The 18,527-nt window shown below is 38.0% G+C and overlaps 1 protein-coding gene across 1 annotated transcript in view; it reads left to right on the top strand.

Moving 5' to 3' along the window:
- DOCK5 (dedicator of cytokinesis 5) overlaps window positions 1-18,527 on the top strand; it is an 82,726-nt gene that overhangs the window by 44,770 nt on the left and 19,429 nt on the right. Inside the window, exons 22-39 of the mRNA XM_062596692.1 lie at window positions 478-612; window positions 1,321-1,432; window positions 2,587-2,657; window positions 3,652-3,758; window positions 4,214-4,350; window positions 5,075-5,170; window positions 6,020-6,118; window positions 9,069-9,163; window positions 10,259-10,337; window positions 10,848-10,948; window positions 12,133-12,191; window positions 12,723-12,877; window positions 14,574-14,659; window positions 15,121-15,277; window positions 15,917-15,957; window positions 16,065-16,155; window positions 17,089-17,208; window positions 17,706-17,795. Coding sequence (XP_062452676.1) covers window positions 478-612; window positions 1,321-1,432; window positions 2,587-2,657; window positions 3,652-3,758; window positions 4,214-4,350; window positions 5,075-5,170; window positions 6,020-6,118; window positions 9,069-9,163; window positions 10,259-10,337; window positions 10,848-10,948; window positions 12,133-12,191; window positions 12,723-12,877; window positions 14,574-14,659; window positions 15,121-15,277; window positions 15,917-15,957; window positions 16,065-16,155; window positions 17,089-17,208; window positions 17,706-17,795 — 1,831 coding nt within the window. The remainder of the gene's footprint in view (window positions 1-477; window positions 613-1,320; window positions 1,433-2,586; window positions 2,658-3,651; window positions 3,759-4,213; window positions 4,351-5,074; window positions 5,171-6,019; window positions 6,119-9,068; window positions 9,164-10,258; window positions 10,338-10,847; window positions 10,949-12,132; window positions 12,192-12,722; window positions 12,878-14,573; window positions 14,660-15,120; window positions 15,278-15,916; window positions 15,958-16,064; window positions 16,156-17,088; window positions 17,209-17,705; window positions 17,796-18,527) is intronic.

Raw genomic sequence — 18,527 nt, 5'->3', positions numbered from 1 at the left:
TGCAGAGACTAAACAGCAAATAATAATAATGTACTTGCACAGCTTCTGTCCACAGTTCTCAAAGCACTCAGTAAGTATTGCTTCAAAAGCCCTTTGTGCTCCACATAAACTTTTTCCTTTGTGCATATGAAGATTCTAACATATGGAAGTGTGAATCCACTTTAAGTAGTAATGGGTTTTCCAGCCTCCTAAACCATTCATTTTACAGAAAATGAAAAGCAAATCAAGAGGTTAGAATTTGTAGATGCAGCTAACAACCATGGTGTGGGCTTAGATACCTGGGAATTCATTAACTGGTTTTGAAAAATCTGACACTCCATGAAGCCAAAGGCTTCAAAATGAAATAAGCTGTGAACAGGAATCCCTGTCTATTATCTAAACATCAGATTGTGGTTCATCTCTAGAATAAGGAAACTGGACTTGCTGCAAAACTTAACTGCATCTATATTTGTTCTCCTTTTCTTTCTACTTTCAAAGGAAACTCACCAAAGTACTGAACTGTTACGTGGGAAATGCAGATGATTCCAGCAAGACAGAATTGCTATTTGCTGCTCTGAAAGCATTGAAGTACCTATTCCGATTCATTGTTCAGTCACGAATATTGTACCTGAGGTGAGGCAAAGGTCCTTACTATCCTTATTTTGCCTCCTTTTGGAAGTCAGTGGAGTTGCTTCCATTCAGCACCACTATAAAGGATGTGTTTTTCAGCGTATCCTTCATTCTCGAGTTATCAAGAAATGTGTCCGACGTTTTGTCTGTAGCTGGAGACAAAAAGATGAGTAAAGGTTGAAATGCCTAATTTGAAGTGGGAGAATCCTTTTAGTTATCTGTGAAATACTATAAGCTGCATAAGAGAGCACTGAAAAGGAACCTATTTCTTCGTTAAAAATACAAAAAAAGGAATGACTTCCTTATTGTAAAAAATATGTGCATTTTGAAGGATTTCTCAAGGTATATTACTTAAAGCAATAATTTCAAATATCCTAAGGAAAAATTCTCTATTTAGTGGAATCAGAAAGTGACCCACATAGGTATTGTTTTCTTTGAAGGAAATGCACGTGCAGTGTCTTCTCTCATTTTCCTTAAGCTTTTTGCAGCAGACAAATGCAGTTTAAGACAGTAGCAGTTAGAAAAGTGCAGCTTTTCACAGGATTTCAGCAGGAAATTACTACTATAGTAACTGTAGAATTCCACAAGGCCTTTACACTTGTTTCTTTGTAAAAGGAAATTGTTAAGATACTATTCCAAAGGACAAAATTGTCTCAACTACTGCGACACTATTCCTAGCCTAAATTAATGAGCTCTTTTTGCTTTTTGTAGGTTTTATGGGAAAAGTGAAGATGGAGATGAGTTTAATGATGCAATACGCAAGCTGTTCCTCTCCTTCAACATCCTAATGGACCGGCCTTTAGAGGAGGCTGTCAAGATTAAGGTATGCATAATTCTCAGGGAGAGGTAATATTTCTTACGAGATCAACTAATCAGCTAGGGATTGGGGAGAGGCACAAACTTTGAGATATGCAAACCTATTGAGATGAGTTGTATCTGAATCCTGCTGAATGTCTGTTCTAATGAACTGTGTGTGGCAGGAAAGCGGTATTTAAACTCCAAAGTTTATCAAATAAAGACGAAAGCTTTTTATGTTTTCTGTAACTCTGGCTTAGCTGAAAACCCTGCAGCAATTACTAGGATGAAAGCTAACAGCCAGCCAGGAGGTAATGGTGGAAGACAGTTCAACCAATGACACAAGTTGAGGGTGGTGGAGATGGAAATGTTAGGCCACTGCTATAATAAGCATAACTCAGGGAATGAAAGTTCTGACAAGCCAAGTGGTTCCTAAATGTGTCTTAAATTTTATACTTGCTTGTTTTTCTGATGAAGCCTGGAATATGAGCCTTTTCTCTGGGCTCTGAGAAGGAGCAAAACAGCCATGTGGTGAGGCCTTTAGATTGCTTTATTTCAGTTCTTTTGGCCAACATACCTTCCTCTCTCTGCAGAAAAGACTGATTCTAAACTCTGTTTAATTAGCGTTTGGATGACTTAAAGCCCAACTTCGATTCTTGTGCAATGAGGATTCCTGCTGGCAGCAAACACTGAGCAATGAAGTAAATAAGAAAACAGTTCTCTGCAGCATCACCCAGAGAGATCTTTAGTTGCTGTTGCACACAGGTGCTTGGATGCTGCACTGGTAAAAGCCAAACTAGTATCTAGATAACTTGTTAGTGAGTACACAGGCAATATACAGAGCTAATTAAATTAACTAGGGCTTTTCATGTCAGACTACAAGGAGTTTCATCCTTGGAATTGCAGGATTTTTGCAAAAACTAAACTTGGCTAGGAATCCTTCCTCCTTCACCTTTTCTACTCTGTGTTGCAGATGTACAGTTGCTGAAAGCTCTTCAGATGGATAAATTTTATCTTAAGCAAGTTCTCTTATCTGTCTGCTTATTTGCTCTTGATGAAACTAGATTTGCCATGGATCATGTGAGCTATGAGTGTTGTTGTTGAGGTTTTACACCCTTTTAGAATGAACCAGCTAGTCTAACTGTTTCCATTAGTATTTCATGTTCTTGTTTTTTCTTGCAGGGTGCAGCTTTAAAGTATTTACCAAGTATTATAAATGATGTCAAACTAGTATTTGACCCTGTTGAACTCAGGTGACTATATAAAGTTTGTTTGTCCTCCAAATCAAACTCATCTGTTAGGAAGATTTTGGAAGCTTTCTTAAAACGAGCCACTGTGATTATGACACGATGGTGTGCATGCTGCATGAATTTGAGGAAGCTGTTTGCAGGGCTTTAGAGGAAGTCAGTTTAGTTCAATGGAATCTATATGTTTCAACTGTATTTTGTTATGAACTTTGAGATTGTTGTTCAAAAACAAAATTTTGAGAACTGGAAAGCTGTATCATGAAAGACTGTATAAGTTTTCATCAATTTTTAATCATTACTTCTGAGGCAAATCCAAATGTGTGACAAAAGCTGGACTTTTGCCAGGAAAACAAAAGTTATAATTGTTCAGGAAACTTGCAACACTGGATTTCTCCTCTTCACTGTTTATAGCTTTGCCTAGAACCTCAGTTCCATGTCTCCTTGTTCTGACACAAATAATTTGCTAGTAAGCAGCAGACAGACAGCAAATGTACGTGGAATTTAATTTAATGGAATTCCAGGATTAAAATGAGCCATCACTCTTGATGAGAAGGGCATCTGGAAGGATGTGCTCTTGATATCATATGTAGCAGTGTTTCAAGTTTCAGCGGTGCTATGTTGAGTATTTGCAGATTTGTGCTTGCCCTTTGTATGAAAATTTTAAGTATTTTATGCTAGCTATGAAGGGCAGCTAGATAGTATTCCCAATTTATAAGCTTGTGTGATATACCTAGTGTTACTTGTGATGCAAACTTCATTTTGAGGGGTGTAGGGCTGCAGTTTATGAATACTGTTTGGTTTTAGTGCAAGTCAAGTGTTAAGTTTGATGGCAGTGAAATGTAAAGCCTTATAGTAATTTGCCTGTGGTCGCTTGAAGGTGACATGTGAACAAAGTGACAAAAATGCTTGACTTGCCCAGGTGCAGGAGAGTGTCAGTGTAGATGGAATAAAACTGTGTGAAAATACTGACCATCTGCTTACTTTGTGGTTTGCACGCTAGTGTCCTCTTCAGCAAGTTTATCCAAAGTATTCCTGACAACCAGTTAGTTCGGCAGAAGCTAAACTGCATGACCAAGATAGTGGAGAGTGATCTGTTTAAACAGTCAGGTAAGTAACAAATTGCACTCTTTGGGTTTTGCCTGGAGCCATGTGCCTTTACAAACAAATGTCTTTAAGTTTACGTGTTGTTTAAGTCATCTTTAAATCCATATTTGCAATTCTTCCTTGCCATGATGATTACAAAATGATTCCAAAACTAAAAGAACCATGGAGTCTGTTGTTGTTCTCTGTTTATACAGTGTCTAATACAGTAGGATCCTGATCCAATATATGTATTTAGAAAGAGACAGGAGGAGAGACAGAGGTATTTGATGCAATACATGTAATTACAGATTATTTGTGTCTCTTCTAGTCTGTCAATGATAACTCAGGTGGATTTAGCCATATATTTTGGTGTCCAAGATAAAGTTGAGTAAAGGTTATTGTATAGGGCCTATATATACTGAATACTGAAGAACACTAAGACCAACAAGATGTGTTGCTCTGTTTCATTTTTTTTTCAGAATGCAGAGATGCTCTTCTTCCTCTACTAATAGACCAGCTAAGTGGCCAGTTGGATGACAATTCAAACAAGCCTGACCATGAGGCCTGCTCACAGCTACTTAGCAATATTCTTGAAGTCATAGATCGGAAAGATGTGGTGAGTGTGAACTGAGAGAGATGGAAATTGAGAATAGTTCTTCTTTTGAGAAGTTACAGCAAAGAACTGTTCTCAGCTTATGCTTTATAATGAAGTTCAGATGTTTACAGAAATTGTGTTGTGTTGCCATATACTTCTTTGAATCTCATTACAGATAAAGCAGCTGTGCCTAAAGGGGGGCTGTGCAAAGGTTGAATCAGTGGCTACCACTGCAGTACAAGAAGCAATTGCAGTCTTTTTTTTTAATGGAACAAAATATTACTCCCAATTGCTTTGGTGACTAGTAGAATTACTTCGAGCAAGCCACCTAAATATTTGGTTTGTTTTTCTCTGTTATGGAATAGAAATAGTCCTCATTATTAAGTTAGAATGCACAGTAACTCATGGTATTGGACATGAAAATTGATTCTAAGCTTCTTCGAAAAGAACAGTTTGAACTTAATGACTGTTCAGGACAAACAACTGCCAAATCAGGGTGTCACGTTCACTTCAGCTCTGCAGAGTGAACTAATGAAGTCAGTATAGATCAGTTATAACTTGGTGAAGAGCTCTTTATAAGAGCTCTGCAGTATTTGAATCAATTGCTAATATGTAGAAATCCCCCTTTTCTGTATCCTCTGGCTGCAACTAACCACTGTCAAGACCATCCTCCAATGCAAGGAGCTCTGTGTAGAACAGTTCATATTAAGAATTGTCTCAGATTGTTCTTACTGAATATCTCTAGGGGCCCACTGCTGTCCACATCCAGCTGATCATGGAGCGCTTGCTAAGGAGAATAAACCGCACAGTGATTGGAATGAGCAGACAGTCTCCACACATTGTGAGAGCCTTTTATTTACTTCAGATACTAGCTTTTTAATTTCTTCCTATTATACTTTGTTATGGTACAGTTTATTCTCTGGGGAATTTCAGTGTGTGGCAGTACCTTATGAAATAATCTTTCTGCTTCCTGTAGTGTTTCTCTACCACTAAGTATGGCTTTTGGTGGTTTTCTGGGAACAAGTATTAGGATACAAATTGTCCTACCCTAGCAGCAATTTGAACTAAGCCATAGCTGACTGTGATTTCAAATTAGCTTTGGCCTCTGTGCATAGAGAATTTGGTTTCATCTCAGCCTCTAATGTACGAGCATTCCTTGCCAAGAAGATGCGTGTATTCTGTTTTTGCTAAAATAGGATTAAATGCTGAAGAATGAGACATTTCTTAAGTTGCATTTCTGACTGTTGTGTGGCACTGTGGTTAGAGGGTGTAAGAAAATCGATGTGTTCTAATCTACACTGTGCTTAGTGTTCAGAAAGATAGAAAAATAATACTTTAGCAATATTTTATTTGTTTATTTTTAATGACACAAGTCAAGACAACACTATACCAGTATGTAATCCACATATATAAGTATATTCCATTGCTTGAAGGGTGTATTTTTCTTGCAAGCTGTGATTCTTGTGGAAAAACAAAGCTATTCCCAGACTTCATACTTGAAATTCAGCTAGCCTTTACTGGTTTGGACTATAGGAGAAAACAGTCACACGAAGTGATGTCAGGACATAGATCATCAGGACTTTGGTTTCTTGTATATGCTGAGGCAGAACCCTGAAAGCACATGCCACACTTTGAGCTTATGATGCTTAACACAAAAATAATCAAATGTTTTGTTTTATTTCTATTGTAGGGTATTTTTGTGGCCTGCATGACAGCTATCCTGAGGCAGATGGACGATTTCCATTATAGCCATTACATCAATACTTTCAAAACCAGGCAAGACATTATTGTAAGTCAGCCTTGCTGCGGGGATTAACTCAGTCCATAAAGAATTGCTCTCTGCTTCTAAAAGGTCATTTCAAGTTACTGTATTCAGTTTTGAGTGATTATACCACATACGTCAGCAGTGAGTTCTGGGCAACTAATGCCACAGTCATTAGGGATATATTCACATCACCCCTGCTGGGTGCACAGGCTGGCTGTTGCTGACTCTATAGAGCCCGAGATTAGCATTTGTAGCATTGAGTAAAAACCATGTTTAGTGTCTCTTTAAGTCAGTGCAAGCAAAAGGTCAGGAACCAGAAGAGTGTATGAAGACAAAAGGGAAGAGTTCATTTTTCCATTTTTTCTTTATCTTTGTGATCCTATTTTTTTTTTAATCTGCTTCTTTTTGTTTTCTTTTTTTGTTTTTTTTTCCCCCCTCTAGAATTTAAGTAAGGGATTGAAAAGCTTTTTAAAAATACAATTAAACTAAAAAAAGATGGCAAATTTGAAAACATATCTGTATTAATTTCTAAAAACAGGGAAGTACTCTTTTAATAAAGTCTCATGGAATAATAGCCATGAGATAGCCATGAAATACTGAATTTTCATTCAAACCAAAGAGCCGAATGTCCTGCTTCGATTGGCAGCAATGCAGATAACTGCCTCCATGTTAAAAGTTCTGTACAATTAATGTTCCAAAAGCCTTTCAATATGAAATCAGATGAAATATTAGATTATGATGGGGATAGAGGATTTTAGAACTGACTGTTCTGTCTGGATTTGTCTCAAACTGCCCAGAAAAAGTCAGAACGAAAAATTATGTTTAGTCAAATCTCCGAAACATGACAGCGCAACTGTTTTGGCTTTCTTTTGTCCCTGTACTCCTAGTTATGCAACTTTAGAAGTACTTGCTTATTTAAATACTGGCTGGGGAAGAGCCTGGAGTTATGTTCTTCCTGTACAAGCTAGATCAAAACCCACAAGAAGGTGTTTATGAGTTATTGTGGATGGCAAGGTGGCTGCTCTTTCTCTGCACAGCTGGAATTGCTTGTAATCTGTTGAGCAATGTGGCCACCTACAGGACACACATTTCTCTCACTTCTGTATCTAAAAGGCTTCTCAGCTGAAGTGTCTATAGAAAGCACTCGGTTTTAGTTTTAGAGTTGCTTCTTATATCACACTTTTTTTTTTGAAATACTTATTAGAAAGCAAAAAAAAAAAAAAAAAAAAACCAAGCAGATATAAGAATTTAAATAGTGTTCATCAAATCAGAAAAAAGGTTTTCAGCAGGGTTATGCAGAAATGTTGTATCCATGGAAGAAGAATATGAGGAAGGCAGATATGATGGATTTCATAAAAAGATGGATTCAAGGCAGAATTGAAACGAATTTCATGTTGAATGGGCCTCAGTTCAGAAATCCTCTTTCCTGAAGGGCAGTTACGCTAACATGAAATGAGTCGAACTTAAGGTAAAGTTAAGCAGTTGCTTAAAGGCTTTCCTGAAATGTAAGCTAAGCTTCAGTCTGATGTTTACAAGTTGAAGACTTGCCTTTTTTTACCTTAGTTCTGCATCTTCTGACTCAAATAGGGAAATACTTCTAAATTTTATACGTGTGTGTGTGTGTATATATATATATATATATATATATATATATATATATATACACACAGCTTCTGCAATAAAACATAACAGAAGGACGAATTATGTAATCATTAAAACTACCTGAATATCACTTAGAGATACTGATCCAAAATACTAATTCGTAATCTAATTTTTGACTAATTCTTACATCCACAAAAGCAAGCCCATGTTTGTGATGTTGTAGTACCAATCAAAAGTTGCATTTGGTTTTATTGCATTAATTGTTTTTAATTACTGTTTTTGTCGTTTATTGTCAGCTTTTATTTGCTGTGTTATTTTCAGCCTTGACATTGCATCTTTACTTGTTTGGTTTAACATTGTTAAAGTTAATTCTCACCTTCAAGGTGCCCCTTGTCAAGTCTAGCCCTTTCCATCAAGCTCTGATTTAATAATGCCTAAAGGATTTTTACTGAGGCAGCACCAAATGCCTATTTCTCTCTCTACATCAGTGTTGCTTGCCAAATCTTTAGAGCAAGCTGTTCAGCTCAACAAAATTTTTCTTTGCTGGTCATCTTTACAAGATGGTGATTTCTGAGGTGACCTTCGTGTGTTCCTCTCATTTTGAACACAAATGTGCTGTCTTTGCAAAGGACAGAATCTATTTAAATGCTCGTAGGTAGCTTTTATATCTGTAGAGATGACTTTTTTTGTCTGAAGGTCAGTATTATTATCTAATTTCACTCTTTTTTATGCATATGCATTAAAAAAAAATCCTGCAATTCAACCTTACCTCGTCCAGGTCTTAAGGTGTGATAGCTTTATTTGGATCAGTTCTGCATATGTGAGAAGAGTATCTTTACTACAATAAAGTTCTAAACCATGTATCTGTATGTATGTTCTTAACAATTCCTCTTAAAAAACAGACTAGGAAAGACTTAAATAATTGAGGAAGTGACAATACGTTAGAGTTCCATGTTTACAAAAGATGATGCTTTAGGCTGTTTCATCATTCAGACATTTGGAAACAAGTCCTCAAACTAGTTTTGTTTTCTAATCCATTTTGTGCACCAGAGCTCTCTGTACCACAGCTTAATTCAAAACAGTAAAGATGGATTTAATTAAAAAGATTAGGGGCATGTTCTGTGGAGTTATTTTTCCTTCTGTAATTGAATATATGAGATGTCAGAAACAATGTAGTTATTGGAATATACTCCCACAATAAAAGATCCTTCTAAGAAGTACTGTGTATTGATTGCTAACCAATACAATCTCTAATCAATGCAGCTGCACATTTGCATTTTCCTGTATTTTCATGTGATTAAAAAACTACACTCTTCAACCTAATGGACTGTGTTTTTGGTTTTGGTTCTTTGTTTTTTTTTTTTTTTGACAGGACTTCCTGATGGAAACATTCATTATGTTTAAGGATCTGATTGGAAAAAATGTTTATGCAAGTGACTGGATAGTCATGAATATGATGCAGAGCAGGTATATAGTTGCTGCTGTTTTAAGTCCTGTGACTACTTTGGAGTCCTTCTGGCCCTGAAATTAGGGTGATTCATACTAGCAGTCCTGCAAATCATCTCTGTTAGAGGCTTATTTTCTTTTACAGATTCAGGGTGATTGAGATTAGGTTTTGGTAAAGTCTAGTGCATAAACATTTCTATTGATGGAGCTGGAAGTCTTTCTTCTACCTGAAGGCACATAATCAAAACCATGAAGTCTTTCATCCAGTTACTTCTTTATCTGCAAAAGAGTGCAATGTAAATCAGATGAGCCCTTTTTTATTTCAATCCAATTTGGGGAATCACTGTCATCTGACAAACAAAGCTACAGTGGGCAAGAGGATGATCAAGGATTTAGTGTGCTGGAACTACCCATGCTCATCTCTCTCCTCTGCTGTGGGCTTTCTATTTGGCCTGTATGAGACATTAAGTCTCTCCTACTAAGTCCGTACAGTTTGAATGTCTTTGACTCACCTACTATCTACTCTGCTAAATGGCACAGCATGGCCAAAGCTTGCTATCCATGACACAGCACGGCCTATATGCCTGCATGTTTAATGTTCCCACTGGTGGTTTTGACAGTACAGGGAGTAGACTGGCCAAGCAAACAGCAGGTACACACCTCTTTCCTCATTCATTGCCTCTTTCTCTCATCATTCATCTTCAAAATGGAGACAGTACTGCTCCCTTGTGTCGCAGGGATACAGTGTGGAAAAATGACTTGAAGAAAACAAGTTACTTGGATGTTTCAGTGGAAAGGATTGGCTAAGCATAGGAGAAACAACCATCTGGAATGACACTGCACTGTTGTAGAGACTGGATGATCCAAAAAGCCTTTTGTTTGTTGTACGTCCCCAGTAAATGCTTCTTTTGCTCAGAAACGCAGTAATAACCTCCTTGAATGCCTCTATAATGGGAAAGAGGTAAAATAGCATTAGAACAGAATACTTGTCTCATTGGGACCATCTGTCCTTGTCTCCTCCTGAGCTTGCATGTAGGGGTCTTGGGGTTATACTCAGAACTACAATGTTGTTCTCTGAAAAGCCACATTTTCAATTGAATTCTTTACCTCTTCCAGGGTTTTTCTCCGTGCAGTGAACCAATTTACATCTGTACTCAACCGTTTCTTTCTGGATCAGGCAAATTTTGAGCTCCAGGTACTATTTCTATGTTTTATGGACTTTGTATTGGACCGTACTGATTCTTGAACGCAAATCCCAGTGTTACTGGATTTGTTGATATGGAGGATGCGAGTAGAAATATCCGTGTAGTCTTGCACAGAAAAGCAGCTGAATGCAAGCCAGTTCTGAATTGCTTCATGCAGCAACGAGCACAAGCAAATGTAACTGTTGCAGGCATGCCAGCTAACACTGAGTTACGCGTGACTGATTGAGAACAAAATTTGTGTAGACGTACCCATTGCCATTTTCTCTAGATGCAAAGTCTAAGCTAAAATGAGTGAAAAATTTTAAGTTGATACATGCGGCTTGCTTGCTTGTTATGGCTGAGAATGCTGACTCAGCCATGTTACACTGCCTGTAAGTATACTTGCTTCCTCATTAACACTTACCCGAGAGACTGCAGCCTTTGGGGCTGGGTAGCTTTTTTGTGCCAGTTGTTACTTTTCCTTTGTCTTCTCCTATTTTAGACTTGTTTCTCTTCCACAGCTCTGGAATAACTATTTCCATTTGGCAGTGGCCTTTCTCACTCATGAATCCCTCCAGTTGGAGACCTTCTCACAAGCTAAACGCAACAAAATTATCAAGAAGTGAGTTTGTGTTAAAAAGTGGCCAGGCCTTTTTTGCTTTTAAGAAACTGTATTTCTGCTTCTCCAGATACACATTACGCAATTTTCAAGTGAGATGAAGCATGCTGTGGAAGTGCATTTGATTAGTGAATGATGATAAAGGGAGTAGGAGTGGCTAGCACACATGTTACATAATAGATGCCCAAGTCTGATTAGACAGACCATAAACTGTTTGAGATGAATTTAAGCATCTTGCCAAAAAAAAGACTCTACTTCAAGGTCTGTAATAGAAGGCTTACCATAGTTCCCAAAGCAATCCATTCTGTGCATCCTCACCCATAACGTAAGGTAGAGAAGCAAGAATCCTAAAAGCCCTGCAACTTTCTAGCCTCTCCTTTTTGCTTTTTCTGTTTTGAAAGCCAGAGCATTTCAGGGAGGCGTTCATCAGCCCCAAAAGTCATGGAATGAACCTAATGCTACATGAATTGAAGGCAACAAAATGGTAATAATTTGTTGCAGAATATGTAATTTGTAATAAGTTGGTCAAATTCACAAACATACTTAACAATAGAATTAAGTGCCTAAATACCTCTGTGGATATTGGCATGGAGTTCCGTTAAAACATGCATTGTTTATGTTTGCTAGCATTCTTCTGTAATAATAGAGGCTTTAGCAGTCCTGCTAATTAAATATTCTTCCATTCTCTTTATGTGAGCAGTTAAAGCTTTAGGGGAAGACACCACAGCAAACACAGCAAAATTCTAGGTAAAATTGCATGAAGTGACAAGACTGCAGCTTTGTTCTGCTCTCAGGGAGTCTACAGTCTTGTGCCAGAAAGGCACATGGCCATTCTCTTTCTTTGTGCACTAAGCACTGGTGCTGGGCAGGGTGAGGAATTAAAAAGGAAGGGTTGAACTTCTTACCAGAAAGTATGTGGTACATGTGGTGTTGAGGAACCTTTTGGCAGATGCTTAGTAGGGAAGATAATCTGTAAGTCCCCAAATTCTTGTCATAAATGCCCAGCATCTTCAGGTTTATGGGTGAAGTGGGTTTTTTTGTTTGTTTTCTTTTTATTGTTTTGGGTTTTGTTGTTTAAGAGGCTTTTTAAGAACAGAGTTTTATTTTGTGGTGGTACCATTAAAGTTCTTCAACAGCTTTTCGAAGGTAATTCCAATGTATAGGCCTTTTCATCTTTTTATTTCTAGGTATGGGGACATGAGGAAAGAAATTGGCTTCAAAATAAGGGATATGTGGTATAATTTGGGTGAGTTCCATCAAAGACAGTTATCTTTATTTGAGCTCTGAAGTTGGATTTCAAATCCTGTATTTCTTCGCAAAAGCTGCCCGTGTTTAACGTGGGTGATATGCACATAGGCTCAGCTGTTTCAGAACACAAAGTTTCTTTTCTTTTTTCTGGAAACAAATTAGTTTGAAAGAGCAGATCTTTTTTCCATGTTAGCTGATGATCAGATGATCTCTTAGAGATTCCATATAAAGGATGTTACACCACATGAAGGACAACAGTAGAGTTTTCCAGAGAGCCTTTATGGTTTAACAATGTGCATACAATTCAGTCCCTTCCATTTTGGACTATTTCTGAATTTTGGAGCTGTAACGTGTTAATTTCATCTGAAGTGGCCACTATCCGCATACAGATTGCTTTCTAAGCAAAATGCTTGTCTTTCATTGCCTTTGTTTTATATGACTAATGTGCTTACATGTGGATACCCACACATCACATGTCTTCAAGCAGCCATGTTCCATTAGACTGTATCTGACTTTGTCTTTCTTGCAGGTCCCCACAAAATAAAGTTCATTCCAGCAATGGTAGGCCCAATCCTGGAGGTAACCCTGGTTCCAGAGCCTGAGCTGCGGAAAGCTACTATTCCTATCTTCTTTGATATGATGCAGTGCGAGTTTAACTTTAGTGGGAATGGAAACTTCCATATGGTAAGGGAGCCTGGTATGTTCAGTGCAGATGTTTCACAGTACATATTGGGCAAAAAGGAAAAGAGAGCATAAAAAAAAAAAGGCCCTATTATTGTGCCAGACATTTGGGGAAGTTACAGAGAAGTGGTTTGATGTAGTAATTGAGATGGAGGCCTAAGAGCCAGGACTCCTCAGTTGCGTCTGTGACTGTACCCTTGCATGAGTTTCAGTGGTTCAGTGAACATCTTTGTTTTCAAATCATTATGCGTTTGCACATGTGTAAATACCCGCATCTAAATTGTGAAGCAATTTTGAGACTCTGAAAGGATACTCTGCAAAGTAGTGTCTACTACTTACATTTATAATAACAGCATAAATTCCCCTAAGTCAGATTTTTGGCTGTATAGGTAAGTTACTGTAAAGAAAACTGGTGGACAGTCAGGCGTCCCAACCTGAATTGTAATAACGCCACATAGCTATTTATATAGTGACTAATCTCTCATTAACTTAGATTTCACAACACGCTTGTGAATATTGATGCCCTCATTATGTAATGGAGACACAGAGGACAGAAATGATTTGCTAGGGGATAGACAAGTCAAAGGACAGAGTTGGGAACAGAACCTGGTCCCTGACTTCCAACCCTGTGCTAATTTCTCTGGAAGTTGCCATTATTGCTACTGAGAAAACACTAGTAAAGAAGGAAGAAAAAGAGGCTCCTCTCTTTTGCCGTTACGTTAACTTTTCACTGCAGTTTCTAAGGACTTTTTCTTCCAGCTTTCCTCTAGGGATATCAGACATTAACATCTCAGCTGGCAGGCAGGGGACACTCCAGTTATGCTGTAGACAGTCTTGTCCCTGGAGATGGGTAGGAGCCATCCATCCAAGAGGCAGCCACCTTGGCATTTCAGACTGTTGTCAAATGTGATGTGCATTTCCCTAAGCACCATACTCACACCAGCTTAAACCCTAACTTCAGTGTGCATATGGGGTCAGTCTTCCCTTGGGGTCATCAGTCTTTGGCACTGTTGGAGCCAAGGTCTCAGGGGCTTCTGGAATCAGTAGAAGGAAACAGGATGTGTGACATGGATTTTCCATTCCAGTAATATTTATATACTAGCTATAGTGTCTTTCATATTTTGGAGCATGAATGTTTAAACCTTGGTAACTGAATGATAAATGACTCATGTACTTGACATGCTTGTACCTAACAAGGCATGTCTCCATGGCTAGACACGTATGATCACATGGCACTTAAATAGTGTAGCATAAGTGCTTTAATTAACAGCCACAACTGTTTATTTTGGTCCATGAACTGTGACTTACCTTTAACTGAAGGTAGTAGTAAAGTTTCTTTGGGACGAGTGAATAACTATTATCATTTGTAAGCTGGTCATTCTGGTCATTACAGATGCTTCTCTATTCCAGCAAAACTGAACTGCTAGTGGATTGGGGTAGAAGGAGAAATGCTGCACCAGAGCATTGACTTCCAGTGACTGTAATATGGGAGAGGACTCATTTGTTTGCCCCGTTCTTGTTATAGTGGCTCCTTAACATTTTTATTCTGCTCCAGTAATGAAAATATTCTCTAGCTTGACTTGTAAAACCAGTGCCTGAAGGTGGAGCAGTTTGGAAACACCAGCCACAAGGATGGCTAATGTTCCAATCATGCTCTTGAGAGTTAATATCCATTTAACATGCCTTTTTGTCTTTTCAGTTTGAAAATGAGCTGATAACTAAACTGGACCAGGAAGTGGAGGGTGGCCGAGGGGATGAACAGTACAAGATTTTGCTGGAGAAACTGTAAGTGTTGTGACAAGTATGGAGGTTCTTCCATGTTTCCAGCTTAACTGGCTTTTTTCTAATGCAAAGAAACCCTCATTTGTTAGTTCAGTGAGCAGAGAGAGTGCAGTTGACAGTGATCTTGATGCTAAGCAGGTACACTGAGACTTACTGTCTTAAAATGATACTTTTATGCTAGAGCACCAATTTATACAGTAATCCTAAGCTTGGGGATACGAGCCTAGAAGAAGGTGCCAAGCTGACAAAGGGATTTTGAGTAGAAAAGCTTGAGAACAACAGGCTTGGAGGCTAAACCAAAATCATAGCCTTGTTTTAGCACTAAAAATAAAACCCATTTTTTTTTTTGACTGACAAGGCAAGCTTTGACCTTTGGGTCTGCCTAACCTGGCTATGTCAGGCCTGTGGGTGTTGTGTTATGTATTCTCTTCTGTCTCTCTTACTCTCTCTGGATATCATTGCAGTCTCCTGGAGCACTGTCGGAAGCATAAATATCTGTCTGGTTCTGGAGAAGTGTTTGCTTTGCTGGTCAGCAGCTTACTGGAAAATCTACTGGACTACAGGACGATCATGCATGATGAAAGCAAGGAGAACCGCATGAGCTGCACTGTCAATGTGCTGGTATGGGGAAAGCTGGATTTGAATATGGGTGCTTCTTTATTGACTTGGCTTTGTGTGGTGTGATCCTGGGGCAAATCAGGTGCACCAGAATGAATATGGTGGACTGAATTTGCCTGACAAAATAAGTCACTGAAAAATAATTTTTGTATACTTCTAGGAAGGAAGCTATTGAATAAGAGCTGACTAAAGGAAAATTTCAGGTTTTTAAATGATTCTTCAGGCCTTTTCTGATTAATAATGGGCCCAAATTAGGCTACCAGCAATCAACAGCTATAAACCTTTGAAAGATGTACAGTCCAGAATCAAATCACGTGGCTGGTGTTTGTTTAATCTGAGGTCCTGAAGGCAGAAAAGATGGCTAGCTGATACATTGAGAAATGTGGACTTAAGTCTCCTTTCCACTACAGGGAGTCTGTGTAACCTTGGACAATCACTTTCTCTTTGACTTAATCCTGTCTCTAGAGGAGATAATACCCTTACACTAAAGGAATGGTTGCAGGGATATATGCATTTAGGTGGGCAAAATGATAACGAAGACCATTGAAATACCTGAGTGATGCCAAAGTTTCTTCTAGAGACGATTATGTGAATGCATGGTGGTTTACATCAATTTGACTTAGCTTTTCCTGTTCTTGGCAGAATTTTTATAAGGAGAAGAAACGAGAGGATATTTATATCAGGTAAGATGACTTCTTCCACAGACCAGTGCTTTTATTTCCCCTGATGTCCTGTACACTGTTACAGGAATCCTTCATATGAAATAACAATTTGCTTTTCGTTCATTTAGATATCTCTATAAACTCCGGGACCTGCACACAGACTGTGAAAACTTCACAGAGGCAGCATACACTATCCTCCTCCATGCAGAGCTGCTTCAGGTAATACATTAGAGGCCATTTCAGTTTCCACTATCAGTGGATGGGTTTTTAATGAAGTGCAAACAGCTCAAAATTAAACAATTCATCCTTCTCTGCTATTGTGTGGCTTTGCATAAGCTAGGTTCTAGTGGTTGTTACGTAGCTTCATAATTTTAGAAATTACACAGCGACTAAACAGATGAAAGAAAAAAACAACCACCACGACCACCAAGAAGAACAAAAGCCATAAAAAAATCCCTATAACATTACTAGCATTAATTTGCCATGTGGTCTTTGTGAACTGTGAGGGACCCATCTTTAGGGTTGTATTACTGTTTCTTCCACTTCTGTGTGAGCAGTTTGCATTGTAAAAATATATTAGTTTATGACATCTTAATCTGGGTTTAAGTCAGCCTTTGTTACTTCACATCCAGCATAGGTTAGAGCATGCCTATCCAGTTAGTATCTCAGTTGATTATAACATCTTAAGCCAAAATCATACCAATTTTGCAGATATAATAAAACTTTTATTGCAATTTTAACATGATTTTAAATGTGATTATAAACAAATTGTACAAGTTCAGATTAAATTCAAGTCACATGATATGAATTTTTGCATGCAGAAGAACCTTTCTGACCATTGATATGTGTAGTAAAAAGGGCATAATCAGATGCTTTTTCTGAGCAGACTGGCATGACTTAAGAATTACTGCTTACTGGTTACTTTCTACCAGCCATGCAGCTGAGATACAGTGTTTGTGTGTGCACTGCTGGTTTATATTAGTTAGCCAATCCAGCTTATATCACTGCCAACATCACCTTGATTTCCCTTTGTATTGATGCTGGATTTGTCTTGAGAACATCCATGCAGAAGGTAAGTCTAGCCACTGTAGGATTTGTTTATCTAAAATGTTCCAGTTTCTTTAACTTTACCTGTTTTCCCACATATGCTAGTGGTCTGAGAAGCCATGTGCTGCTCATCTGCTGCAGAGGGACAGCTACTACGTCTGTTCACAACAGGAACTCAAGGAAAAACTCTACCAAGAAATTATCTCTTTCTTTGACAGAGGCAAAGTGAGTCACTTCAGTGTTCCTATGGTTCAGTGGTAAATACTTGGCTTGATAAAGATAGAAGTTGTATTGGAGGGAAAAGCAAGCATGATTCTGCAACAGGTCTGATGCTTTAGACTTGACTTTTGTTAACAAGGATCAGTGTTCTAGCACAAGCAGAGGAAGTGTGACATAGGAGCTGAAGTATTAGTGTAGGAGGCTTCTCTGTTTTGCTGTTTAGGCATGTCCTTTCATCTCTTTGTCTCAGTTTTCCCTATCAAGAGTAACAATTGTAACCTTGCTTTGTAAATCACTGAGATCTACAAATTAAGAGCTGTATGGCTATTATCATTGTAGTAAAAATATATGGCATGGAGTTTTAAGGGAACGTTGGCAGTGTGTTAAAGTGCTACCTGAATTAAAATTGGCTGAATGTTTTATTTATCTTTCTGTGATGAATGAATGCTTTTAACTGAGTTTTTATTTGTTTATGCGCTTCCTTCCCCACCTGCTTTTTGGAGATGTGGGAAAAAGCCATTCAGCTAAGCAAGGAGTTGGCTGACATGTATGAAAACAAGGTCTTCGATTATGAGGGGCTTGGTAATCTCCTGGTAAGGTTTCTTTCTCTGTTTTCAGCAAACTACTGGCTGTTTAAATTAATGTTGTTGAGCAGGTTAAGCCCAAAGCACATGTTAAGAACAAAGAAACGTACCCCCTTTTTTTCCTAAGCTTAATACTAGAGGAGTATTTTCATAATTCCTATTTTTAAAAGTATGTATTTTTTGTCCTTATTAGCATGATAATATGTGAAGATGCTTAGGAGTCTTAGTGTTAATCAAATAAGCTAACATTTGCATAGTGTATTATCAGGTGACACATATCTCTTCACCTTGTTATTCTTGTGGTAAAGTTTTCATGTACAAACGTAAACTATGAAATGATCTCTGTACTAATTTTCTTTTTTTTAATTTTTAATTTTTTTCTTTTAAGGTTAAAGATGTAACCAGCTGTTCTTTGTTCTTTCATACGAGAATCATCTGCCCAGTTTTATTTCTGCCAGTTCTCTGACATTTGTCACCATTTGTCTGCTTCCTAACATTTTTATTTTTAATTTGTATTGCAATAGTCAAGGGTTTTAAATATTTTCCTGGAATCCCCCAAAACATGGCATTGTTCTGATGTCTGCATACCAGGAAATGAAGTTGATTTTGACCCAAACAAGTAAAAGAACAAATAAGAGATATTCCAAAAACCCTGTAAAAATATTCTGTAGAGGAGAACTAATAGATCAAGAATTTTCATTGTGGATATGAACTGTAGTTTGACAACATCTCTGAGAACTA

The sequence above is a fragment of the Rhea pennata genome, chromosome 28 (assembly GCF_028389875.1).
Source record: "Rhea pennata isolate bPtePen1 chromosome 28, bPtePen1.pri, whole genome shotgun sequence".
Taxonomy (NCBI): Eukaryota; Metazoa; Chordata; class Aves; order Rheiformes; family Rheidae; genus Rhea; species Rhea pennata.
Note: the sequence above shows the minus strand (reverse complement) of the source record. Positions and strands in the feature narration are given on the sequence as shown.